Raw genomic sequence first — 24,505 nt, forward strand, 5'->3', positions numbered from 1 at the left:
GCCTTTATGCTGGATTTAAAAAATTACAATGCATAAGACACTTTCCCTTTATATGTTAAACTTTGTGATTTTAAACCATAGTTCAGTTAAATATAGTTGCAACAAGTGAGAAATAGATTGGCCTTTATATTATAAAACCAGAAGAAAATTGGAATTTTCTCACAAGTAAACACTTTGCTGCTAGAATTCAGAAGTATATACCAGTGTTATATACAATAATATACCACATTTTGTTTTCAGACTAATAAATCTTAATATATTCAGATGTTGTCTTCAGGATCTGTATTGTAAACAACAGTGACAACTGCTGTGTTTTAAGGAGTAGGTATTTTTAAATATGTGATTTCTGTTGTAATGTAAGAATCAAAGGTGTACATAAAAATAGATTTGCCAATGTGGAGCTTAAAGTTGGAAATCCAAGAAATAAGAAACACTGATTTTTTTTTTAATGAGGAGAAATATATGGGTAAACACAAATGAATCAATAAAAAGGTGTTACGATATTTTATTCTCAGCATTGTTTCTATGTCAAGTATGGGGTTCTTTTTGTTTGTTGTTGTTGTTTTGAGACAGGGTTTCTCTGTGTAGCCCTGGCTGTCCTGGACTCACTTTGTAGACCAGGCTGGCCTCGAACTCACAGAGATCCGCCTGCCTCTGCCTCCTGAGTGCTGGGATTACAGGTGTGTGCCACCACGCCCGGCTAAGTATAGAATTCTTGATTACATTCTTTTTAAAACTTGATAATGGGGTGGAGATAACGGGGCTCACGAGGAACACTTGGGCTTGGTTCCCAGCACCCACACGGCAGCTCACAACCAACTGCAGCTCCAGTTCCATGGGATCCAAATCCTTGTTGTGAAATCCTGTGAACGACAGGCACAGGTGTGGTGACATGCATCCATGCAGGCAAAACACACATCACATGAAATAAATCTTTAGTCACATTTTACTAATACACCTTTTTTTCCTTATTAAATTTTCTTTCACTAGATATTTGTATTGTTTAATCTCTAATAGTTACATAAGATGGAAGGACCGTTGCCCACTGTTCATAAATAAAAGTGTGAATTGCAATAGACAGATTGAAAAGAACCGTGAAGATCATCCTCATTTGCTATTTTAACTCAGTTGCCCATATTTTGAGAATGTTAAAGAGAAAGCAATACATTAGGTATTTACTTTAATTAGTGTGGTTCTTATGTAGATTCATATTCATATATAAATGTTTAACCGTATATAGAAGCTATATGTCAATATGAATTCTCGTTTTTGAGACCTAACTGAAAACCGAACATAAGGAATTAGTGACGCAAATGGGTTGAAGGGCCTGTACTACTGATGGGAGCAGGAAGGTAGTGATGTCATGGCGACAGACAGACTGAAGCATCAGGAGTCCTTAGGTCGTCTGGGTCGGTGGCACACGTCTGTAGTCCCAGCACTTCGGTGGTAGAGGCATTCAGATTGTGAGCTCACGGCCAGTCTGGCCTACGTAGTGGGATACTATTTCAAACAACAAGAAAAGCAATTATAAGAAGTCACTTAGGGTGTTGTGAGTGCCCCATGTCAGAAACATAGATGAATACATTTCTGTCTTTATTTTTACACAAGGTTTCTGTTTTTGCCTTGGTTGTCCTGGAACTTACTCTGTAGACCAGGCTGGCCACAAACTCACAGAGATCCGCCTACCTTAAAGGTGGGTGCCACCACCACCACCCAGCACATTTGTGTCTTTCAACAATGTTAGGACTTACTGTATAATAATACATTTGCAAGGTTTGATGATTTCAAAGAGGGATTGAGGCGTATCCATTTAACATGGCTGCTTTGGCAGACAAAAGGTAAACTCAAGGCTTTACAAAAAGCAGGTCCCGAGCCGGCCTTGGTGGTGCACGCCTTTGATCCCAGCACTGGGGAGGCGGAGGCAGGTGGATCTCTGTGAGTTCGAGGCCAGCCTGGTCTACAAAGCGAGTCCAGGACAGCCAGGGCTACACAGAGAAACCCTGTCTCAGAAAACAAAACAAAACAACAACAGAGGAAAAGCAGGTCTCTTTGATAGTCTGAGGAGGCAACATTAACTAGAAGCAATTAACAGGCTCTGTGGTTGCCTGAGGACACATGACCTCTGACTTTCAATTTTATTTTATGCTTAATCCTGTGGGGGATCTTGTTGAAATTCCATTCTGGCCAGTAGGACTGTAGTTTGCATACTTTTCGAATGCAAATTTTTATTTTTGCATTGTGTGTGTATCCCACTCCTGGGAACACCCTTGTGTTGGCTTATGTGAACACATGTAGAAGTGAATGTTCTGGCTTCAAGAGTAGCCACACTGGCCACTTGAACACCAGACGTTTATTGAATACTGAACAAAAACTGACTGGTCAGGGACATAATCTGGGCTTGGGAGCCAGGCTATGATGCTGGTCTGTTTCTAAGGCAAGATTTTTATACAAAAAAACCCAAACAAAAAACAAAACCACAAAACAACAACAACACAAACAAACCAGGTACCCAGGTGTAGGAAGTGAGAAGTGGGTAACTTTACATCATTTTGAGTAGCTAAACAATTGATTTTGTTCCAAGTGTATTGTATTTAGGTAGCTAGACAAAGCGTTTCAAGCTGATTGGCTAGGATATAGGCTTGGGGACTTTCCAGTTCCCCACCACTCCAGGAGAAAGAAACATAGCAGGATGCTGCGGCCTTAACTCTAGTAGAACATACATGTATCTTTCATTCAAGCAGAACATGCATTTATCACATCTGACGTTTTATTCTAAGCAGCAAGTATTAAATTGTCTCGGTCTCAGGCATGTAGGGCCTGAGAACTTGAACTTAACTTCACCTTATGATCAAAATGGAAGCTTGGAGGCAAAATAGCTTCTGATACGCTAAAAGCAGGTGTTAACAGAGGAGCTACTTTCTAAGGAAGTTCGGGGAGAAAGGCAGAAAGCTGAGATGCGAGGCTAAGTTACCAACAACGAAAGGGAAGAAGGAGCCGAACTCTGCCCCACACAATTGATAGCGGCTGGAATTCAGAGCTCCTGAGCACTTTCTGGAAAGGGGCCACCTATGTGAGCTAGTAATAACTAAAGTCCAAGAAATGATGGACAGGCCTTTGCGTACTGAAGCCTAAATTAGCCTGACCCAAGGCTTAGGATTTTTTTGTTAACTTGCTTGATTTTTGCTTGAGATTTCTGAAGATTTTGACTGAAAATATTTGTGCAGGGCAGTGGTGGCACACACCCTAATCCTAACACAAAAGTCGATATCTGTGAGTTCTAAACCAGCCTGATCTCCACAGTAAGTCAGGGCGTGACTCCCTGCTGATAAATTACTTGCCGAGACAGCCTAGGATTTAAAATGACAATTTTTTAAGATTAAATTTACTATGTAAGTTCCTCTTTTTTTTTTCTGAGACAATTTTTCTGTGTAGCCTTGCCTGTCCTAGACTCACTTAGTAGACCAGGCTGGCCTTGAACTCACAGTGATTGCCTGCCTTTGCCTCCCAAGTGCTGGGATTAAAGGCATGCACCACCACACCCGGTTTGTAAATTCCTTTTTCTTTTCTTTTCTAAAGATTTATTATTATATATTCAATGTTCTCCCTGTGTGTATTCCTGCACAACCAGATCTCATTACAGATGGTTGTGAGCCACCATGTGGTTGCTAGGAATTGAACACAGGACCTCTGGAAGAGCAACCAGTGCTCTTAACCTCTGAGCCATCTCTCCAGCCCAAATTCCTTTTTCTTAATGGATTATATGTCCTTACTGATCTAAAGAATGGCTACACATAAATTTTACGTTTATGTAAGGAAAAATGATGTCACTGCTCTAAAAAGGCCAGCCAATCTCCTTCAAAGTGGAGCTTCCACGAGAGAACTGGTGTCAAAGGGTAACTGGCCCAACAGATATGTCTGTTGGTCAGTGTAAGGACCAGGGTGGGCAGAGAGACACACATGCAAGCTGCATGCCTCCCGCCTCAAAAAGCTTTTGTATGCTGACTGAGTTGAGATGTCACTGCTCTGGCAGCCGGGTTATCCCTCTAACCATGAACCACTTTCACAGGGGACAGGTGGCAGTTATGCCTGATGCAAAGAGACAGAGGACTTACAGGTGACAAAGTATATGACAGCCTAGTTAGGTCCCAGAAACTAAAAGGCTACAGTTCATATGCCTTTTGGTGAGCTGGGTGTTGTGGCGCACACCTTTAATCCCAGCACTTGGGAGGCAGAGGCAGGTAGATGGCTGTTGTGTTCAAGTCCAGCCTGGTCTACAAAGTGAGTCTAGGACAGCCAAGGCTACACGGAGAAACCCTGCCTCGAAAAACCAAACAGCAAAACAAAACAAAACAACCCGAAAAAACCCCCAAATGATGGAAGCGTCCATCCCCTATGGAGAGAAGGGGTGATAATACAAAAACACCCGCAACAAGTGTAAAAAGCCAGGTAAAAGATGCCTAGGGTATGCATATATTTATTTAAAGAGTAATGCCTTTTCTTTTGCTCAGGGCAACAGGTTGTTTCTGAAAGTGGTGCTTTTGGGAAACAGCGGCTTGGCCTATCCATCAGGCACCCTAGAGCCTAGAGAAGGACATTTAGACCTATGCATCTTGTTTTGGTTTCAGTTAGATAATGATTGTGTGTTCTTTGGTAATGGTAACCTTATACATCCTCTTTGAAAGAGGTCAAAATGAAACAGACCTGGATGGAAGGGAGACTGCTAACCTAAGTCAGTCTATACTTACATGAATTCAGTCTACAGAACAAGTAGGTAACCTGTATTGCTAATCCCATTAAATGGGAATAATCCTGAGACTGGCTGAGACAGGAGTGTCTGTGTAGAACCAAAGCTTCTTGTTGGTTACAGAATCTCCATCATTTATTAGGTGCCATCTTTGTATGGCATGAATGAAGATTTACAGTCTTTCTTTTTTTGTTTGTTTTTTTGAGACAGGGTTTCTTTTGTAGTCCTGGCTGTCCTGGACTTGCTTTGTAGACCAGGCTGGCCTCGAACTCACAGAGATCCGTCTGCCTCTGCCTCCTGAGTGCTGGGCTCAAAGGCATGTGCCAACCACACCCGGTTTACAGATGTCTGTCTTCTGCTCATACAAAGAACAGAGAACCAGCCTGGATTGTTCTGGCATCCTGCACACCTCATGCATTTATAGTTTTAGGACTGTATAACGCTTGTGAGAAATTATATGTTTTCAGAACAAAAGAACCGGACACTGATGCTGCATCAGACCTGACAGGATCCATTCCTCCAGCATGCTGAGACGCTGACATCCTGCATCCTTCATGTTCCAGCCACAAGTGCCTCATTTTTTGTTCCTAATCAGAATAGAACAGCTCACAGGAAAGCTTTGAAGAAAGCTCCTGATTCCTATTGGTCCAGCATTTCAGACTGTTCCACAGAGGACTTCTATTAAGCCTGGAATTTCTCAACATTTAGAGACTGGACCACAAATGCTAACCCTAGCTGGTTTAACCATTTTCCTAATTTCTTCTTTCTTTCTTTCGTTCTTTCTTTCTTTCTTTCTGAGACAGAATCTCCCTGTATTAGCCTTGGCTGTCCTGGACTCACTGTGTAGACCAGGCTGGCCTCAAACTCACAGCGATCTGCCTGCCTCTGCCTCCTGAGTGCTGGGATTGCAGGCGTGCGCCTCCACGCCAGGCTTCATGTCTTCTTATATGGATGCTTGTTGTTGTCACTGGCTTCTGAGGAACCTTAACCACTGTTGTGGTGACCCCCGCAAAGCACCTTAGCTGGCTATGTGCCCACACACTCAAAGAGATTCCTTCTCTAGCCCGTTTTCACACTCCTGTCAAGAACCCTGGCATGAGATAAGTCTCCCACCTGAAGGGAGCAGTTTCTCAGTTCCTAGTGAAATAAGGAATAGGAAGTGATGTCACTAGAGGGAGGGGTCCAGCTGGCACTACAGCTTTGTTCTGGACCCTGACCGGCCAAGTTGAAGGAACAGCAGGGTATTTGACTTTCAAACTGTTACCAAGCTCAAGCCAGGTATCCCACTGGGGCCTCAGCTTAGCCTAGTTTTCCACAAGTAGACTTGATCAGAATCCCTAAATTCATCGTACTGCCATGGATCCCTCAAAGAAACAGGCACAGTCTCTCTAGAGCTAACCAGCAGCTCTGCTCTTCAGCCTCTTTGCTGTGACCAGGAAAACTGCAGGTGCTGAGCACTGGCCTCCGGTATCTACCTGGTAGACCTCTCACCTGATGCTGCCGCCCAGGCTGTCACTGTGTCTGGACCTCCACCACCCAGCTGTATTTTAGGTCAGCTGTTCTGAACTAAGGGTGGAAGCTGGGTGGAGGAGCTCCGGGTTCCTGACAGCTCCCCACTCCTTCATGAAAAGCCACCATGCCACATCAGTTTCCAGCCTGTCAAAGAAGCTGAGGGACGTGCGTGTGGTTGTGTGTGGTTGTGTGTGTGTGGTTATGTGTGTGGTATGTGGTTGTGTGTGGTGTGTGTGGTTATGTATGTATGGCATGTGTGTATGGTGTATTGTGTGTATGGTGTGTGTGTGTATGGTGTGTGTGTGTGGTTATGTATGTATGGCATGTGTGTATGGTGTATTGTGTGTATGGTGTGTGTGTGTATGGTGTGTGTGTGTATGGTGTGTGTGTGTATGGTGTGTGTGTGTATGGTGTGTGTGTGTATGGTGTGTGTGTGTGTATGGTGTGTGTGTGTGTATGGTGTGTGTGTGTATGGTGTGTGTGTGTATGGTGTGTGTGTGTATGGTGTGTGTGTGTTGGTGTGTGTGTATGGTGTGTGTGTGTATGGTGTGTGTGTGTATGGTGTGTGTGTGTGTATGGTGTGTGTGTGTGGTTATGTATGTATGGTGTGTGGTTATGTGTGGTGTGTGTGGTTTTGTGTGTGTGTGTGTGTGTGTGTGTGAGAGAGAGAGAGAGACAGAGAGAGAGAGAGAGAGAGAAAGAGAGAGAGAGAGAGAGAGAGAGAGAATGCTGTGCCACTTACCATTGGGCTGATGAGGGAACACACGCAGCCCTGTCTACTGAAGAATCACTCCCCAGCTCCAGCACGCATGAAAATGGACGCACTCCAGACGATGGTAGGAGCAGGCACAGACACTATTTTCTCTTACATTCAGATTTATCCTTATTAAAATAATAAATTAGGGGATTTGAGGTATGGCTCAGTGATGAAGAGCACTGCCTGGGGGCTGGGAGAGATGGCTCAGAGCACTGGCTGCCCTTCCAAAGGTCCTGAGTTCAATCACCAGCAACCACATGGTAGCTCACAAGTGTCTATTATGAGAACTGGTGCCCTCTTCTGGCCGGCGGGCAGAATACTGTATAAATAAATAAACAAATCTTTAAAAAGAAAAGAAGCACTGCCTGCTTTTCCAGAGGACCTAGGTTCTATTCCAGCACCCGCATGGTAGCTCATAGCTGTCACTTCAGCCCCAGGGTGTCTGATGCCTGGTCTGTCCTCTGCAGGTGCGACAAGCACATGCTGCAGATACACATGCAGGCAAAATAAAGCCTCAAATAATTAATATAGTAGTTGTAAAAACTAGCCTTTTTATTTTATGTATTTAAGACTGACTATATTTCATACACAATAAAGTGATTGTTGGAGTTGACATGAGTGTGCTACGTCAGAAACATACACATATTTGTGTCTTTACAGTGTGTCAGAAATTTTCTTTCTTTTTTTCGAGACAGGGTTTCTCTGGGTAGTCTTGGCTGTCCTGGACTCCGTCACTTTGTAGACCAGGCGTGCCTCTAACTCACAGCGATCCGCCTTACTCCATCTCCCGAGTGCTGGGATTAAAGGCGTGCAGCACCCCACCCCGGCTCGTCCTGCTTTCTAATGCCACCCAGGACCACCGGTTTAGTGGTGGCACCACCCACAATGGCCTGGGCCCTCTTCTATCAATTTGTACTCAATAAAATGCAACTTACTTACTGGTCAATTTTATAGAGTCATTTTCTCAACTGGGTTCTTCTCTTCAGTGAACTAAACTAGTCAGCAACAACAAACAAACAACAACAACAACCCGCCCAGGCCTCACCCCACCCGCTTCCCATGTAGGTTAGCACCCCCAACCCCTCCAACAGGTCCAAGGCTCGTCGCCGGGTGACCCCGCCGAGGGCCGACCACAGCGCAGACAACTTGCCATTGGCGGACGCGCTGACCAACGGCTGGCGCGAAGCTGCCGGCCGCAGTGCTTGCTGGGAACGGGCTGCCCGTCGGCCGCAGTGCTTGCTGGGAACGCGCTGCCTGTCCGTCCGCGGCGGCGTTTGCCGGCCGATAGAAGGAGCCGGTTTGTCCAGGCTGCAGCGATGCTGCTTTTCTGCCCGGGCTGCGGGAACGGACTGATTGTGGAGGAGGGGCAGCGCTGCCATCGCTTCGCCTGCAACACCTGCCCCTACGTGCACAACATCACACGCAAGGTGAGTCCCGGGGCGGCGCCCGCCCCACTCGACCCTCCTGGTCGCCGCAGGGACCTGCGCCTCCGGCTCGCTCTCCGTTGCCCGCTTTGCGAGAATTTCGGTTCATACCTCTGCGCTGGGCCAAACTCTTCAGCCCACGGAGCTCTCGTGCCATCCCGTTCTTTCAGTATCTTTCTGGCTCCCAGCCCCTGTCACTATTCTGGAGGATCTTCACGGTGCACGCAGAACTGTTAGGTCCTTCCCTGAATAACCACTCATCACAGGCCTTGATATCTCATCTTTTTTTTTTTTTTTTAAGGGGGGGGGGGGTTCGAGACAGGGTTTCTCTGTGTAGTCCTGGCTGTCCAGGACTCGCTTTGTAGACCAGGCTGGACTTGAACTCAGAAATCTACCTGCCTCTGCCTCCCGAGGGCTGGAATTAAAGGCGTGGGCCACCACACCCAGCCTGATAGCTCATTCTTAAAGTTTGCGCATTAGAGTTGTATTTGTGGTAGGAATTTAATTTTGAAATTTGAAGTATGCCTGATAAATTTAGGAAAGCAACCAAATGTGCCTTGGGGGATCCCGTATACCCAGCTAAACGATGGTGGTTGGTTTCATAGTAGGTGTCTTAGCGGTATGAGATCAGCTGGTTTTTTTCTTCCTGTTCTGTCTGGTGTTTCCTCTAGTCTCTAGAGGGCTCTGACATCGAACCTTGTGCTGTTTTGGGGACACCCCAGTCACAAACCCCTGCATTTCAGTGGCTCGTGCTGCATTCTGAAGAAGATAAACTTTGTTTTCATTTGTTCACCCAGGAGAGGGAATGCTGGGGGAATGCTGTAGTTTGGTAGCCCGTGTGTCAAATTGTGATCACTTGAAACCTCATGGCTTGTTTTTGTTAGGTAACAAACCGAAAGTATCCAAAGCTAAAAGAAGTGGACGATGTGCTTGGTGGGGCAGCTGCCTGGGAGAACGTGGACTCCACTGCAGGTGAGAAGTGCGGCCAGCGCCGCAACCCTGCTTATTATTGCTATACTTAATAAATTTATTATTATAATACAACCATGTTTATTATCAGGGCCAGTGAGATGGCTCAGCAGGTAAAAGCCACACCTGTTAACCTGAGTTTGATTCATGGAGCCCAGATAGTAGAAGGAGAGAGCTGACTCGTGAAAAGTTGTTTTCTGACTCCCCCGCAACACACACACACACACACACACACACACACACACACACACACACAGGCAAAATGTAAAAGAATTCAAGAAAATATAAACAATAAAGTAATGACAAATAGCTGTGTTTGCCCACATGCAGCTCCAACCTTCTGTGCTTCTATCTCAGGTGATCATTGTCCTCCAAGGGCACGCAGGCACATGGTGCACAGAGCACTGGGGCAAAACAAACACATAAATTGATTTAAGAACATTATCTTTAAGGGAATAGTTGCAACTGGGGGCATTGAAAAGTAAATATGTTAAGTCTTGATTTATGTTTGATAGTCTTAAAAGTAATAAAGGAATGAAAGAAGATGGCCTTCAGTGTTAGAAAGAAGAGCACATGTGTGACTGGCAGTCGTTTCCCCTCTAGAGGAACATACAGGTCTCCTAGGTGGTGTACAACTTGAGGGGTGGAGACAGGAGAATCAGGAGTTCAGGGGCATCTTAGCTACCCAGTGACTGAGGCTGTCCTCAAGAACTTGTTTTATAAAAGCAACAAAAGCCCTGAAAGTTGAAAAGGAGCAGAGGCTTAAAGTTTTGTTCGTTTGGTTTTGCTTATCTTTGCAATAGAATCCTGCTATGTTGCCCAGGCTGGCCTTGTAGCAAGCCTCTTGCTTTGTCTCTCAAGTGCTAGAGTGTAGCTGTGTGGTATTTTTTTGTTACAGTCCCACAAAACAGACTGTAGTCAACCCTTGCCATGCTAGGTTTTTAGCCATTCTTCAACCAAATTTGAGAAGGGCAGTGGGATCCAGAGAGTGAAGTATTTAAAAAAAAAAGCTTTAAGCCGCTGCTTTTGTTGCCTCTAGTCTCCTTATTAGTGATGCGCTCTGGGAGGGTGTTGCCATTGACACACTTAGCGTTAGCAGCATGGGGGAGGGATGCTTACTCACTAATGGTGCTTGTGTAATGTGGAGAACTTGTTTTTCTCTTTGTCAGAGCCATGTCCGAAATGTGAGCATCCCCGTGCCTACTTCATGCAGCTTCAGACCCGTTCGGCAGACGAGCCAATGACCACCTTCTACAAGTGCTGCAACGCTCAGTGCGGGCATCGATGGAGGGACTGAGGGCATGAGGTCTTAGCTGTGTGATCGGAAGGTAGAGAACCAGGGTAAACGTAGCCCGCCTGCCAGTCAGCAGGCGCATGGGAGGTACACATAAGGATGCTCACCTGGATTCAAGTCAGGGTTAGGGTTCCTTACTTCCATTAGAACTGGGAACTCACTGTAGACCAGGCTGGCCTTGAACTAAGGGATATGCCTGCCTTCGATTCCGGATAGCTTGGACCAAGGGTGTGTGCCACCACTGCGAAGGATAATCTTGAGTCTCCTAATCTTCCTGCTTCCCATCTCACAAGTGTTTGGATCACAGGCATGCGAACCATGCTCATTTTGTGCAGTGCTGAGCCTCACACACGTTAGATAAGTGCTGTACCAACTGAGCCGGATCTCCTGTCCTTGTTTTTATTTGTTCTCTCTAAATTTTAAAAATACTTATAAAAACACTGAAAATAACTTTAAAATTCTAGACTGACATGGTTCATCTTGTATGATTAATAACTGTTCTGTGAGTGGGATTTCCTGGGTGATTTTGATAGGAATTTAAAAGTAGCCAAAACATTTTATATTTCCAGCTAGAGAGAAAGGTCCACAGGAGAGCCTGTGCCTAGCACTTGAACTCCATCCCCAGTACATTTAGAAAAGTTACATATTTGTTGAAACCACTAATGATATTAATCTGTAAGGTGGACATATTTATATGTGGGAAGTTCTGGTCCCTTCCACACAACTGGACAGTTGTACATATGATAAAGAATGCAGATAGAAGAGCTGAAATAATAGTGCCCTCCCGTGGATATAGCATATCTGATACCTTCAAAATAACTAGTGTACCATGAATAATTCAAAAACCAAAGCTGACTTTGAAATCTTAATCTATGGTTGCTTTCAAGCCTTTGGAACTTTGCTGATTATTTCTGTTCAGTAACTCTGTTAGGAAGGAGAGGTGCACAGTCCTCTTGCAGTGAGGGTGTATTTGAATATTAGAGTACTTGCCTAGCGTAGGACAAGTTCTGGGCTTAGTTCTTGGTCCTGCATGGCAGAGGCGGAGGGGAGAAGGCGGGTGGGTGCTCACTGTTGGGAAGTGCTGGAACATTCTCACATGGCTGGTGGGAAGAGAAGTTGGTGCAGTAGTTCTTGGGCAATAATGCAAACTATCAGTATTTAAGATACACTCAGGTGCATGGTGGCGCACGCCTGTAATCCCAGCACTTGGGAGGCAGAGGCAGGCGGATCACTGTGAGTTCGAGGGCAGCCTGGTCTACAAAGCGAGTCCAGGACAGCCAAGGCTACACAGAGAAACCCTGTCTCGGAAAAAAAAAAGATGCTCAGGTGTGGCACAGATGTCGGTGTTACCACTTAGGAGGAGGCAGGAGCGGGAGCACGAGGAGGTCCAGCTTGGGCTGTCAGTGGCAGAGCAGCTGGAAGGGAAGACACAGTGCCAAGCTTCCGCCTGTCTCAGCCTGCTTTCTTTCAGTGAACTTTCCTCTGTGAAGCTGGTATTTTGGACTAGGCCACAGAAAACAATTTCAGGGTAGTTAGTTACGAAGACACTAGTCGAGTGTCTGAACAACAGCCAAACTCAGGATCTGGGCGGCCTCCTAAGGGGAGTGTTCAGCAAGTCTTCGCCACCATCTTCATTTGTGCTCCCAGAACCTGTGGGGCTAGAAAGCCATGTGACCGAGGAGCCAGTCTAGGGCACGGATGAGGTGGAGATGTGTTCAAATCCTGAAGGTCTCATCCAGAGAAGGCGTAGGACTGCTTCCTCCCTGCTCTGGGCCTGCACATCTGAGCGTGATAAGCCTTGTGACTCACCTCACACCCTAGAGGCAGTCATGCAGCCTGGTGGCCAGGTTACAGTGTCAGCGTCCTCTCTTCCTAGAAGGACATGTCCACCAAGCGCCTGAAATTTCTCTTCATACAGATGGAAGCGTTCCCAGCACCCCGGCCTCAGCCAGTGATGTACATTCACCCTGGAAACTGCCCGCTGCCAAAGGTTTACATAGCCCTCGGTCTCCCCTGATAAAGAGCTGTTTCACTGAAAACTATTTCTGAAGGCTGTTTCTCCCACACTCGTGCTGAGTGAAGTCCTGACTTACCCACCAGCCTTGACTAAGCTTCTCTGCCAGCCTGTCATTCAGCGGCTGGGGGGAGGAGGAGTGGCCTGAGTTCTGTGTCTGGCAGGTTGGTCCAACAACAGATGGACCTTAAGATGAAAGGTCTTGTTTCTCTCAGAAACAGCTAGAGCACTTTAGGGTAAGGCCCTTGCACTAGGCCAGGCTATGGAAAGAGTTTTCTACAGATGTGGAGGAGTGTCTTAAGTGTATCTAACAACTGTCAATAAAATGCCATTTAGCCAATCAGCTGGGCAGAAGGGCAAGAAGTGGAGGCAGGACTTCCTGGAGGGGAGGAGCCAGGAGTTGATGGTTGACTGGAAAAGGAGGAAGTCTCCGAGGACCAGATTGGCATGTGCTCGGGATATATGTATATTATGAGGTTTAGAGTAGTTTATTTTAATTTACGAGTAGATTAGAATCAGTTTAGGTCTGCCCAGCATAGTGCTTGCAGCTTTAAAGTATGTTTCATACTGTGTCAGTTATTGGCTTCCTAGGCTAGAATTTATTCTAACAGTATTACAATTTAGATCTTTTTAAAGATTTATTTATTATGTACAGTGTTCTGCCAGCATGTACACCTGCAGGCTAGAAGAGGGCACCAGATCTCAGTATAGATGGTTGTGAGCCATCATGTTGTTGCTGGGAATTGAACTCAGGACCTTTGGAAGAACAGCCACTCTTAACCTCTGAGCCATCTCTCCAGCCCACAATTTAGATCTTTAAGAATAAAACTGCTGGTATCAGACAGCCGTGGAAACTCTGGTGTGCCAAAGGCCTGTGATAATACCTAAGTGTTACTGCTCTTGGTTAAGCTGCTGTGCTAAGCACCACAGGGATGTGGGCAGCCGCTCTGGGAGGCAGGTCTGGAGAGACACAGCCCCAGTGTGTGCTTCACTGGCATCGCTGCCTTGACTGACAGTCAAGCCCTGGGTGTCCAGTGGCGATTCCTCCCCAGAATAAATGCTGAGGCTCATACGGTCATGGAGTGAGAGGGCAAACTAACCAACCTTTACTTTCATGAATCAGAGATGTATAAAGCTTGGGCAGTGAGGAGAGGCTTGAGGGTTAATGTGTCTGATTCCTTGGGGCTAGGGTGCCAGGGTTCCTGACTCACGCAGCAGCACATACAGTGCTTAAATATCCTGTGTGTAGGGGAAGAACTTCCAGGTTCAGTCGAAGGCTGTGTGCTGAAGGCTGTGTGCTGAAGGGGAGGTATCTGCCAGAGTTCTTGTGGCTCCTGCTCTTGGTTCCGCATGTGGGAGGGGCACATCAAGTTTGTACTTTGCAATAGTTTTCGTAGGTTTTCATCCTGAGGGCGTTGGCAGTGACTTCAGCACAAGGCAGGTTCCACATGTGAGGGACTGTGCACACAATGATGTCATACCCACATGACATGGGCTCCTTCCTCCAGTCACGAGTCTCAGGGCTTCCCTGAAATGCAGGACACTGACAGGCTTCTGGTATGCTGGATTCAGGGTTTATGGGTGATGGGTTGTGACGTCAGGTGTATGACTGACAGGTTCACCAAGGAACACATGGGGGCAGGGAAAACTATATTAGTCACAGGCAATGAAGCCGCAGACACGCCCACTACAGGAGGGGCTATCTCCTGTCAATCAGGGACCATTCCTGGGGCTCCCCATCTGCATGGAGCCCTGGAGCACAGCCGCCACTATCCTCCTCCGGAGTAACTGGCTCCTGGGTGTCCGACGAACACTTCCCGGAAATAGCGTTCATAGCCACCGGAAATACCATTTGCTGTAGTTGCCAGTACTACTCGTGTCCCCGGGCCTCCGCATGCTGTGTCTCCGTGTGAACACAGCTGCGCTCTTCCCTGGAACGGCACGTGCAGCAACGGGGAACATCACTCTATGATCCGCCTCTTTTATTCCGGTCCCCGCTCGGCAGTAGGTTGGGCCTCCCTCCATCGTATTCGCCGATCCTACTCGGACGCTTCCAATCACCACTAGCAGCCGCCGGATACGCAAGTCCGGGCACCGCCCTTTCCCATGCTGCTCCTGCGCTCCGCTCCTTTGTTCCTTCCGAGTCTGTGGCTATATGTTCCCCAGGTTCTCCCCGGAAACACCATTAGTAGCCCCCGGAAGACCGACGCCTAACCCCATACCCTCCCGTGCTGTGGCCACCACTGTCCGCTCCGGTCTTACCCGGAAACACGCCGGGCAGCCGCTGGGAACCCGACTCCTGTATCCACCCACACTTCCGGCCTGTCCCCTCCCATGCTGTCCATGCGGGCCGCCATCCTCTCGGGGCTCCGGATCCTGCGTGCTTCCCGCGTCATCCACGCCGGCGCGCGGCCGCCATGTCCGGCCCGTAACGTCAGCGCGGGAGCCCGCGGCACCGACAGCGCGTGGGCGGGGCGCGCGCGAGGAAGCTGGGAGGAGCGGCGGGGTAAGGAGCAAGGCGAGGAGGACGAGGATGAGCGGCGGCTACGGGAGGAAGAGGAGGAACTCCTGAGCGATGAGCCGCCGCTACTTCCGGTGGCAGCGCAGCGCGTTTGCATCTTGCACCCTGACGTCAGAGGCCCGGCCGGAAGGACGCCACGACCTACAGGTAACCGGGGGCTGGGGCGGGACGTGGGGTTAAGTGTGCAGTATTCTTTCCCTAAAGGAACAGGAGGGAGCCCAACGGACCGGGGTGGCCGGAAGGGGCGGGAAATGACGGCAGAAGTGACGGCAGAAGGGGCGGAGCCACGGGAATCAATGGTGTCGAGGTGGTGCTGGGGCCCAGGGAGAATTACGAATGACAACCCAGCCTGGAAGCGGCCTGTGTTAAGACCTGGATGATGGCGGGCGGGGCCTGGGTGCTCCGTCGGGATTAGGCGATGGGCGTGGCCTGGGTCTGTAGGCGGGGCCTCTGTGTGATAGACGTGCCAGGTTGCTGTGGGGCGGAGCCAGAGTTTGCTGGGGGCGGGATTTTAAGCGTGACCGGACGGGCGCGGGTGGGAGGAGCCTGTGTGCGTAAGGTTATTGCAAGAAACCGCACAGCGACTTGGAGGGCGGGGCCTGGGCCTCTGCGGGGGCGGGGCCTTGGCACACCGCGGCGGTGTGAGGGCGGGGCTTGGGGAGTCTGGGGGTGGGGCCTGGGCCATTAAAGTGACAGGTTAGTCTATTCGCGGTGGTGGTGGGGTGGGGCCTAGGCAGCAGCTGGGTTTCCTGGGGGCTCTGGCACCTTGCTTTGGGTCTCTGCCGGACAATGACGTCATGTGCCAAGCCCCTGATTTCGCCCCCTTGATCCGCCTTGCTCCCCCCGCAGCCGAGAGTGAGGTGGAAGAGGCGTCGTCGGTAGTGCAGGCACTGCCTGGGTGGTCGGTGACTCGGTCCCTGGTCGTGCCCACGCGGGTCCCTGACAGCAAGATGGTGTTCGGAAAGGGCACTTTCCGAGACATAACAGGTGAGCGGGGTCCGCCCCTTCCACTGTGCGTGCCTTGTGACGTCATGGGTGACCTGGCTCCGCCCCTTCTTGTGTGCCTGAGCCTGTGCCCTTGACAAATTTCGGCCCCGCCCTTTCGGGTGTGGCACCATGTGACATCACTGCTCCACCCATCAGAGAAAATCCGTGGGAGTCGCGACATCACTTCTGTCTTCCTGAACGTGGAGAGGATGTCCGCCCCAACCAAGGTGGGCTGGAGCCCTGTGTCATGTTACGCCACCCTACCTCGCCCTGTCCCACACCTGACTCCCTCCCTGACTCCCTTCCCACAGGCCGCCCTGGAGGCTGCTTGGGGCATGCCCGTGTTCGACAGGCTGTCCGTGGTCCTGCACATCTTCCGCTGTCATGCGCGCACGCGGGAGGCTCGGCTGCAGCTGGCGCTGGCAGAAGTGCAACTGCTCAGGTGACGTTGTGGTGGGCCTCAGGCTCCCAAGATGCCTCGCGGCCCCCAGAGCCATGACGTCCCTGTTCTCCCCCAGGTGCAGTCCAGGCAGCCACCGTGACCAGGCGGGGTGGGGCTCGAGGTACATGCTGGGGTCAGGTGAGGGTCAACAGCGGGTCACAAGAGGGTGACGCAAAGGAGGGCTAGGGTTCACACGGGTTGTGTGGTGATGACGTCACTACGGATTCTCTCTCACCACCCCCCCCCACAGGCGAATCCCCCACGGAGCTGCATCACCGTGCACAGCGAGAGCGCGAGTGGAGGATCCGCCAGGCGCTAGTGCGTCTGCGCGAGCGGCGGGGGCTGCTGCGCAAGGAGCGTATGCGGAAGGGTCTGCCCATTGTGGCCGTGGTGGGGTACACCAACAGCGGTGCGTGCATATGTGTTGCGGTGCGTGGGCGGGCGCGGGTGGGGCAGGGCATGTCCGTGAGTGTGTAACACGACCACGACACAGGCAAAACCTCGCTGATCAAGGCCCTGACCCGTGACCCTGACCTGCACCCGTGTGACCGGCCCTTCGCAACCCTGGAGGTCACAGCCCACGCGGGGTGGTTGCCTTCACGCCTGCGTGTGCTCTACGTGGACACCGTGGGCTTCCTGTCTCGGCTGCCACACGCGCTCGTGGGGGCCTTCGCAGCTACCCTGGAGGACGTGGGGCACGCGGTGGGTCCTGAGCCGTGGGGGCACCAGGGTGGGATGCTTGTGTCCTGACCCCCGGCCCCCACACCTGACCCTGCTCCAACCCCCAGGACGTGATTCTGCACGTTCGTGACGCAAGCTCCCCGGACTCCGAGCGGCGGAAGGCCACGGTGCTGTCCACGCTGCGAGGCCTACGCCTGCCAGAGGCCAAGATGGCCGCGGTGCTGGAGGTGCACACCAAGGCCGACCTGGTGTCGGGGTGAGTGCATGACTTGAGCCCCCGTCTCCCCGTGTCCCTCGTCCGCTGACCCTGCCCACTCCGCATGCAGGTCCTGTCCTCCCACACCGGGCGCCATCGCCGTGTCCGCGCTCTCAGGCCTCGGGCTGGATGAGCTGAAGGCAGCATTGGAGGACGCGGTGCTGCGGGCCACGGGCCTGCGCGTGACCACGCTGCGGCTGCCTCCGGGTGGGCCCGAGCTCAGGTGGGTCCCGCGCGGGTACGTGCACCCATCATTCCCAGCATGCCCCGCCGCCCTTGCCCTCCCGTCATGAGCCGCTCTCCCCGCAGCTGGCTGTACCATGAGGCCACAGTGCAGCAGGTGCAGGAGCTGCCGGACGCGGTCCACGTGACTGTCCTCATCAGCCAGGCCGCCCTGGGCCGGTTTCGGAAGCTGTTCCCGGGGATCCCCTGAGTGACATCACTGGACCGGATATGGCGTCGCAAATGGCCATGGGAGCCTGGCCGGAGTCCCGCTCCACTGAATGCACAGTGTAGGCCTTTCTCACCCCCTGGATGAGGACAAGCGCATCCCATAATATGCTGGGGTGCTTGTGGCCCCGGGTCCAGCCTGGGCTCCAGGAGCCGCAAATGCACGCGCGCACATCTGCACACAGGGTTATCCGCAGGGTCTTTTAATTAGTGGCCGGAAGTGACCGAAAATAAAGTAACTGGGGGACTGACAGCTGCCTCCCCCACGGGTCCTGTGGGTGCCAGAAGTGACTGGCAGGTGACGTCATGGCGGCGGCAGCAGTAGCTTCTGGTTGAGGGCGATGATGTCACGTGCAAAGCTGGCACCAGAGCCTATGAAGTCGCAGGCGATGATGTTGGTACAGCCGGGCTCCGGTCCAGGGCGCTGTGCGCGCACCCACGCAGTCAGCGCTGGGAGACCCTGCAGCGCCATCTTCTCCCGAGACCCGACTGGGTGTGCAAGCGCGTACCAGGAGTCCGGGGTGAGGGTTGCGTCCGCCACGAACAAGCTGCCTGCGGGACCCGGGAGTGTTTGGGGGGGGAGACAGGTACATGACCTCACCGGTGGGATGATGTCACATCCGCGCCCGGCCATGTCCACATGACTGACAGGCCGTGGCCCCACCCACCACCCCATGACCTACCTGATCCCGCACATATCCCCCTTCCCCACACACTACCTGGGCGGCCTTGGCCTTTCATGTCCTCCAGGTATCCCAGCAGCCCTTGTGTGTTGGCCGCGATGGTCTCCCAGTGAGAGGCCCCAGGCCACAGCATCGCATGACGTTGCACAGCGGCTTCTTCCGCATACATCACGATCACTTGCTGCGCGCGTGCCCACAGCTGCCTCAGTGTAGGGGCCTCCTCCTTCAATAGGGGAAATTGATGGGGTGTGGCCTGAGAGGGTGGGCGCCCGGAAGGGGTGGGGGCGGGGCCAGAAGGGCGCGGCCTGTGCGGTGGGCAGGGCCCATGGGAGCTGGGGGCGTGGCCTGGTGGAAGGGGCGGGACAGGCTGAGTAGGTTGTGCTCACCGCGCGCGGGCAGATCGCGCCTTCGAAGATGTTGGCCAAGGCCCCCACTAGGTGGTCGTGCAGCATGTGCGTCATCCCCGCGAAGCCCCGGAAGTCAAGGATGACGACCTCGCGGGGGTGGGACTCCAGCCACTCCGCGACCTCCGTCAGCGTGTCCTGTGGGGCGAGAGGGGTTGTGTGTGTGTGTGGGGTCACCTTAGGGACTCACTTCCTGAATCACAGACGACGTCACGCCCACTTGACGCACCTCCACCAGTGCCGTGCTGTATGTCACGTGCTCGAAGCGCAGGTTCTGGTCGGAGCCGCCTGGCGCGAGGGCGACGGATAGGTCTAGGTAGCGCGCACCCGCATCCAGCTGCTGTGTGACGTCACGGGTCTGCGGGTTGGGGCGGGCAGGGTGTGTGCGGCGTTGGACCAGTGACGGTGACATCATCCAGTTCCTCACCGTTAGCCTGCCCCGCCTCCCGGGTCTCACGTCACGGGGTCACACTACCACACCCATGGGCACACCTGCATGACCCCCACCTTCCTCTGCACACACTTACATGTCCCCCTGCATGCACCTGCGTGACCCCACCTTCCCCTGCACGCACCTGGGTGACCCCCATCTCCCTCTGCACACACCTCCGTGACTCCCATTTCCCCCTGCACACACCTGCGTGACCCCACCTCCCCCTGCACACACCTGTGTGACCCTCACCTTCCCCCTGCGCACACCTGTGTGACCCCATCTCCTCCTGCACACACCTGCGTGACCCCACCTTCCCACTGCACACACCTCCGTGACTCCCACCTCCCCCTGCACACACCTGTGTGACCCCACCTCCCCCTGCATACACCTGCATGACCCCACCTCCCCCTGCACACACCTCCGTGATTCCCACCTCCCCCTGTACACACCTGCGTGACTCCACCTCCCCCTGCACAGAGCTACGTGACCCCATCTTCCCACTGCACACACCTGCGTGACTCCCCACCGCAGCACCGCGGGCCCAGTGACACATGGCGCGACCTGGCCGAGCAGGCGTAGCAGACGTGAGCGCTCACGGGAGATCTGCGACTTCCGGGTCAGGCTGTAGGTCATCGTGCTGTGGCTGCCTGCAGGGTCACGGAGTCACACACAAGGACCGGCCCTGCCTTCCTCGGTTTCCCCACCAGGCCCAAGAGGGTCTCAGGGCTCCTTGTGATTGACAGGCTGGGTGTGGGCGGGTCTTTCCCATTCCGGTTACTGACAGCTCCCACAGGCCCCGCCCGCCCACTCACCTGGGATGGACAGCAGGTGCAGGGGGACGTCCCACAGGCGTGGACTCAGCTGCGACATCCAGTCGGTGAGGTCGTCGTCCATGGTGCTGAGAGGGGCGACACTTCCCTACCTCAGTTTCCTTCTGTGATAGGCTGAGGAGGCTGACACTTCCCTGCCTCAGTTTCTCTCTGTAATAGGCTGAGGGGGCTGACACTTCCCTGCCTCAGTTTCCCTCTGTGATAGGCTGAGGGGGCCGACACTTCCCTACCTCAGTTTCCCTCTGTGATAGGCTGAGGGGGCTGAAACTTCCTTGGTGCCTCAGTTTCCCTCTGTAATAGGCTGAGGGGGCTGACACTTCCTTGCCTCAGTTTCCCTCTGTGATAGGCTGAGGGGGCCGACACTTCCCTGCCTCAGTTTCTCCCTGTGACCCCTGCCCCGGCCCCACATGACCCGCTCTCTCCTCCCTCTCCCTCCTCCCCTTCCCCCCACTCACTGACCTGCTAGCCTGTCCCTGTCCATCCGTCCTTCTGTCCCGCGCATCTGTCCTTACTGCTCCTTACTGCGAGCTCCTTCCCGGGTGACCCGCCCTGACTCCGTGGCGTGACGTCATGCACAGTAAGGACATAGCCGCGTGGACTATGGTTGTGTCACTTTGCAGCTACGCGCAGGGCGGGGGTGACGTCACCGCCCAAGTCCTCACGCCCTCCCCACTTTTGTCATTTCTTCCTCTGGTCTCAGGGTGACCGTGGATGCTAATGAGCCTGGTTGATGTATGTGTATATGCTAATTCCAGGTTAATGTATGCGGGCATGCTAATAAGCCCGGTGCCTACCCAGAACACCTCGCGCTGATGTCACCACGCTGAGGTTCCCGCCCCCCCCGCCCCCAATGCCCCTTCCCGGGCCCTGCCCCTTTCTGTAGGCTTCTAGCTCTGTCATCGGCGGACCCTGGACTCACAGCCATTCCTCTGCCTCTGCCTCCGGCCGGGTGCCGGGGTCACACGGTGCACACACAGCTAGCTTGGCTGGTGGTAAATCAGCTAGCCCGACCCTGGAGCTGTTGCCATTCACGGAGTGTCCGCGTGGCTCCCAGCTGCTCTGCCCTCTGCTCCCCAAGCAGCCGTCCTCTCTGCCCGACGAACCCGGGCTCCGGCCTCTGCTCCGCGGGTTCAGGGCCCCGAGCTTCCACAGCCGGCTCCTCACCGAGCGGGCTGAGCCTTCGCTGCTACCGGCGGGTTCAGGGCCCTGAGCTGCTTTGACACTGAGGGTTAAGAGCAGACTTAACTGCCCAAGATTGTGTGTGAAGCTTAATTTTATTTATTTATTTTTTTTGTGAAGCTTAATTTTAAACAAATATAAAAGAGTCTCAATTATTTGTGTGATATCGAGGTTAACAGAGAAGCTAAGAGAAGCACAGTTTTATAAAAATAAAACAAAGAATGGTTTATTATAGCGATTGATTTAAAATTCTACTTTTTGCAATCCCATTACACGAACAAGATAGAGAAATATGTGCTTTCACGGTGCCCGTTTAACCGCCCTGTGCCAACCACAACACACCATTGGAAAGTCTGGCAACAAGGGATCTCAAATAGTCCCTCCTCCTGCCGGTGTTTTGTACAGCAACCATTAGAAATGACTCATAAGCAGTTTCCTCAGTTCATCAATTACCATTCTATGGATGATTCAAATAGATTCCATAGGAAAAAATGTTGACTAAGTAAAGAGAATTTTGCCTTGTTGCGGATTACAAATTGCTTCTGAAAAAAAAAAAAAAAAAAAAAAAAAAAAAAAAAAAAAAACAAAGAGGAGACTCTATTAGTTATCTAGGATATAATCTAGGTCTCCGAAAGATTCAACCACAGAAAGCACAAATCAGGTCAGGCCAAATGATTTCAAAAAGTGACGGAAGACATTGGTTAGCTAAGAGCCACAGTGGATTAACTATTCAAGAACTAAGTAATTTATTTAAGACGCTATGAGGTGATAAAGACCTAAATACCCAAGCAAATTATCAGCTGAGGCTGAACAAGAGATTACAGGATGTACATATGTATGTATGGTCTTGATCCAAAGAAGGTTTATATTTTAGTTATTTTGCCTTCTATTTTTCTCCCGTGTTAGAATGTATATATTTATCACACAGAGTGAAAGATTAAAGACCTATATGGAAAAATTTTCAGAATTGATTGTGAAATGAAAAGTGAGACTTTGTCAATCAGCAGTACAGATCCTGTTGGAGGTTGCTCTGATGTGTTTTGGCGCTAATTACTACTTGTTGTCTCTGGGCCCCACCTTGTTCCTTGCCTAAGAGCCTAACCTGTTTGACCAATAATACCTGGGCAGGGCAAATGGGATGGGCGTAGCTAAGGTTCCAGGGCTTGGGGAGACGGAAGCTTGGGAGAGAGAAGAGACTGGGGAAGAGAGGAAGAGGAAGGCTGTGCCATGGGTTAGATGGAGGAGAAGCACATTGCTGGCGTGGATGCTGTGGGGTTGGTCCAGATGATGATAATTAGCAAGTATCTGGGATTATGGATGGGAGGTAGCTTGAAGAAATTATTAGAAAGAGATGGCATGGGAGTGGGGCAGGTTTTATATTTAATAATTAAAGCAATGATAGATAGAAGGTACCAGGCAGCAGATATTATGTTATATGGAGTTTATTAAATGAGCATGGAAGGAGAAGGAAGGGTGGGAGGAATATCCCAGAGAGAAAGTAGAGAAAGAGGAAGTAAAGAGAGAGGGGAAGGAGAGGGAAGGAGGGAGGGAGGGAGGGAGAGAGAGAGAGAGAGAGAGAGAGAGAGAGAGAGAGAGAGAGAGAGAAGCAATAGCAACAAAATGTTCAAATTATATGGTGAGGAGGAAGGAAAAGTTCTGCCCTGAAAGTTCAAGGTGGAGAGCAGGCTATGTCAGCCATGTGCTGCAGCAGACAGGGACAGAGGAGTGCTGGGGGAACCTGGAGCTGCTGTCTGTCCCGGGCCTGGAGCACACCATTTCAGTCTTTTGCAAATGGATAAGGGAGGAAGTAATCGTCTTAGCTACTTCCTGCTGACAGTAGGGCGGCAATAGGAGGTTAAAAGGCTGAAATGTTGGCCAGGTTCTGGAAGAACAGGCTGTGGCATTTGCTGTCCAGGGTCTGAGAACATCTGCAGCTGGAAAGGTGCAGGTTCAGCTGGCACGATTTCTGAGGTTGGACAGGAGCGTTTGTGGGCAGCTGCTTTGACGATGTCCCAGATGTAGGCAGTCTGGCAGGACACTGGAACATATATGTGGGCAGAAGACAAGGTTAGTAGGTTAGGGAGAAAATTCCCTTTAGGTGTACATTTGAAACTCTTGGGAGAGCAAAGAGAAAAGGCTTAAGAGACAATTTGTGAGAATTTTGTGAGAGCAAAGAAAAAGTCTGGGTATGGGAGCTTCCTTCCATTTTACCAGATTGCTGGCAATAATGAAAAGAGTTTAGTTTTAAAATTGTCCAAGTTTGGTTGCAGAGGCATGTAACCTTAGAAGCCCTTAATGTGGCCATAGGGATTTGAGATTCTCACAAGGCACCCCAAACGCCTGTTAGGAGGAACAGACGACTGGATGTTTCCCATGGGGAGGTGAGGTCAGTATGCCTTTAGGGCGTCCCCGAAAACAAACCTCAGCCAACACAATCAGGCCACGTGGCCGTTCCATCCTTTTCAGTCTTTACTTCTCATGTGGCCCAGCCTGTTCATAGGGCCTATGACACTCATCTGTTTGTTCCTCCTAGCATTTTGCATCCTCCACTTTCTCCGCGAACAGATTTGCAAAGTTTCCCAGGTAACTATCAAACCATTGCTTCTGTACCCATACCTCCTGCTGAGCACAAACTCACCAACTCCTGGCACTCCCACCCCGCCCTGTCCCTCTCCAGCAGGAAGTAGCCAGATCTGAACCTTATACCCAAAGAGACTGGAATGTTAGGCTGGAACTCCAGCTTATCCCAGCACAAACTTGGAAGCCTCATCTGCCCTCTTCCCTCAACCTGGCTGGCACAGAAAAAAACCAAACCAAACCAAACCAAAACCAAAACAAAACCACCACCACCACCAAACCCAAAACTCAACCTCCCCCACCCGCTTGGCGCTAATGTGTCATCACTCCTTGTTTCTGCATTCCCAG

At 51.3% G+C, this 24,505-nt stretch overlaps 3 protein-coding genes across 3 annotated transcripts; 2 read left to right on the top strand and 1 right to left on the bottom strand.

Annotated features, from left to right (window-relative positions):
- Positions 1-8,238: 8,238 nt before the first annotated feature.
- On the top strand, positions 8,239-10,906 carry Polr3k (RNA polymerase III subunit K). The gene is made up of 3 exons (XM_051144062.1): positions 8,239-8,440; positions 9,322-9,409; positions 10,576-10,906. Exons 1-3 carry the CDS (start codon positions 8,330-8,332, stop codon positions 10,701-10,703), a joined length of 327 nt encoding a protein of 108 aa, XP_051000019.1. The 5' UTR covers positions 8,239-8,329; the 3' UTR covers positions 10,704-10,906.
- A 4,017-nt stretch (positions 10,907-14,923) lies between these two features.
- Gtpbp6 (GTP binding protein 6 (putative)) lies at positions 14,924-18,125 on the top strand. Its single transcript, XM_051144063.1, has 10 exons — positions 14,924-15,382; positions 16,085-16,222; positions 16,379-16,449; positions 16,534-16,664; positions 16,741-16,802; positions 16,915-17,073; positions 17,158-17,366; positions 17,453-17,601; positions 17,672-17,824; positions 17,911-18,125. Exons 1-10 carry the CDS (start codon positions 15,049-15,051, stop codon positions 18,032-18,034), a joined length of 1,530 nt encoding a protein of 509 aa, XP_051000020.1. The 5' UTR covers positions 14,924-15,048; the 3' UTR covers positions 18,035-18,125.
- Positions 18,126-18,334: 209 nt separating this feature from the next.
- Plcxd1 (phosphatidylinositol specific phospholipase C X domain containing 1) lies at positions 18,335-20,238 on the bottom strand. Its single transcript, XM_051144862.1, has 5 exons — positions 20,082-20,238; positions 19,368-19,496; positions 19,121-19,276; positions 18,771-18,954; positions 18,335-18,603 (listed from the first exon to the last, which is right to left on the bottom strand). Exons 1-5 carry the CDS (start codon positions 20,202-20,204, stop codon positions 18,356-18,358), a joined length of 840 nt encoding a protein of 279 aa, XP_051000819.1. The 5' UTR covers positions 20,205-20,238; the 3' UTR covers positions 18,335-18,355.
- Positions 20,239-24,505: the final 4,267 nt, after the last annotated feature.

This window comes from Acomys russatus, chromosome 4 (assembly GCF_903995435.1).
Source record: "Acomys russatus chromosome 4, mAcoRus1.1, whole genome shotgun sequence".
NCBI classification, from domain to species: domain Eukaryota; kingdom Metazoa; phylum Chordata; class Mammalia; order Rodentia; family Muridae; genus Acomys; species Acomys russatus.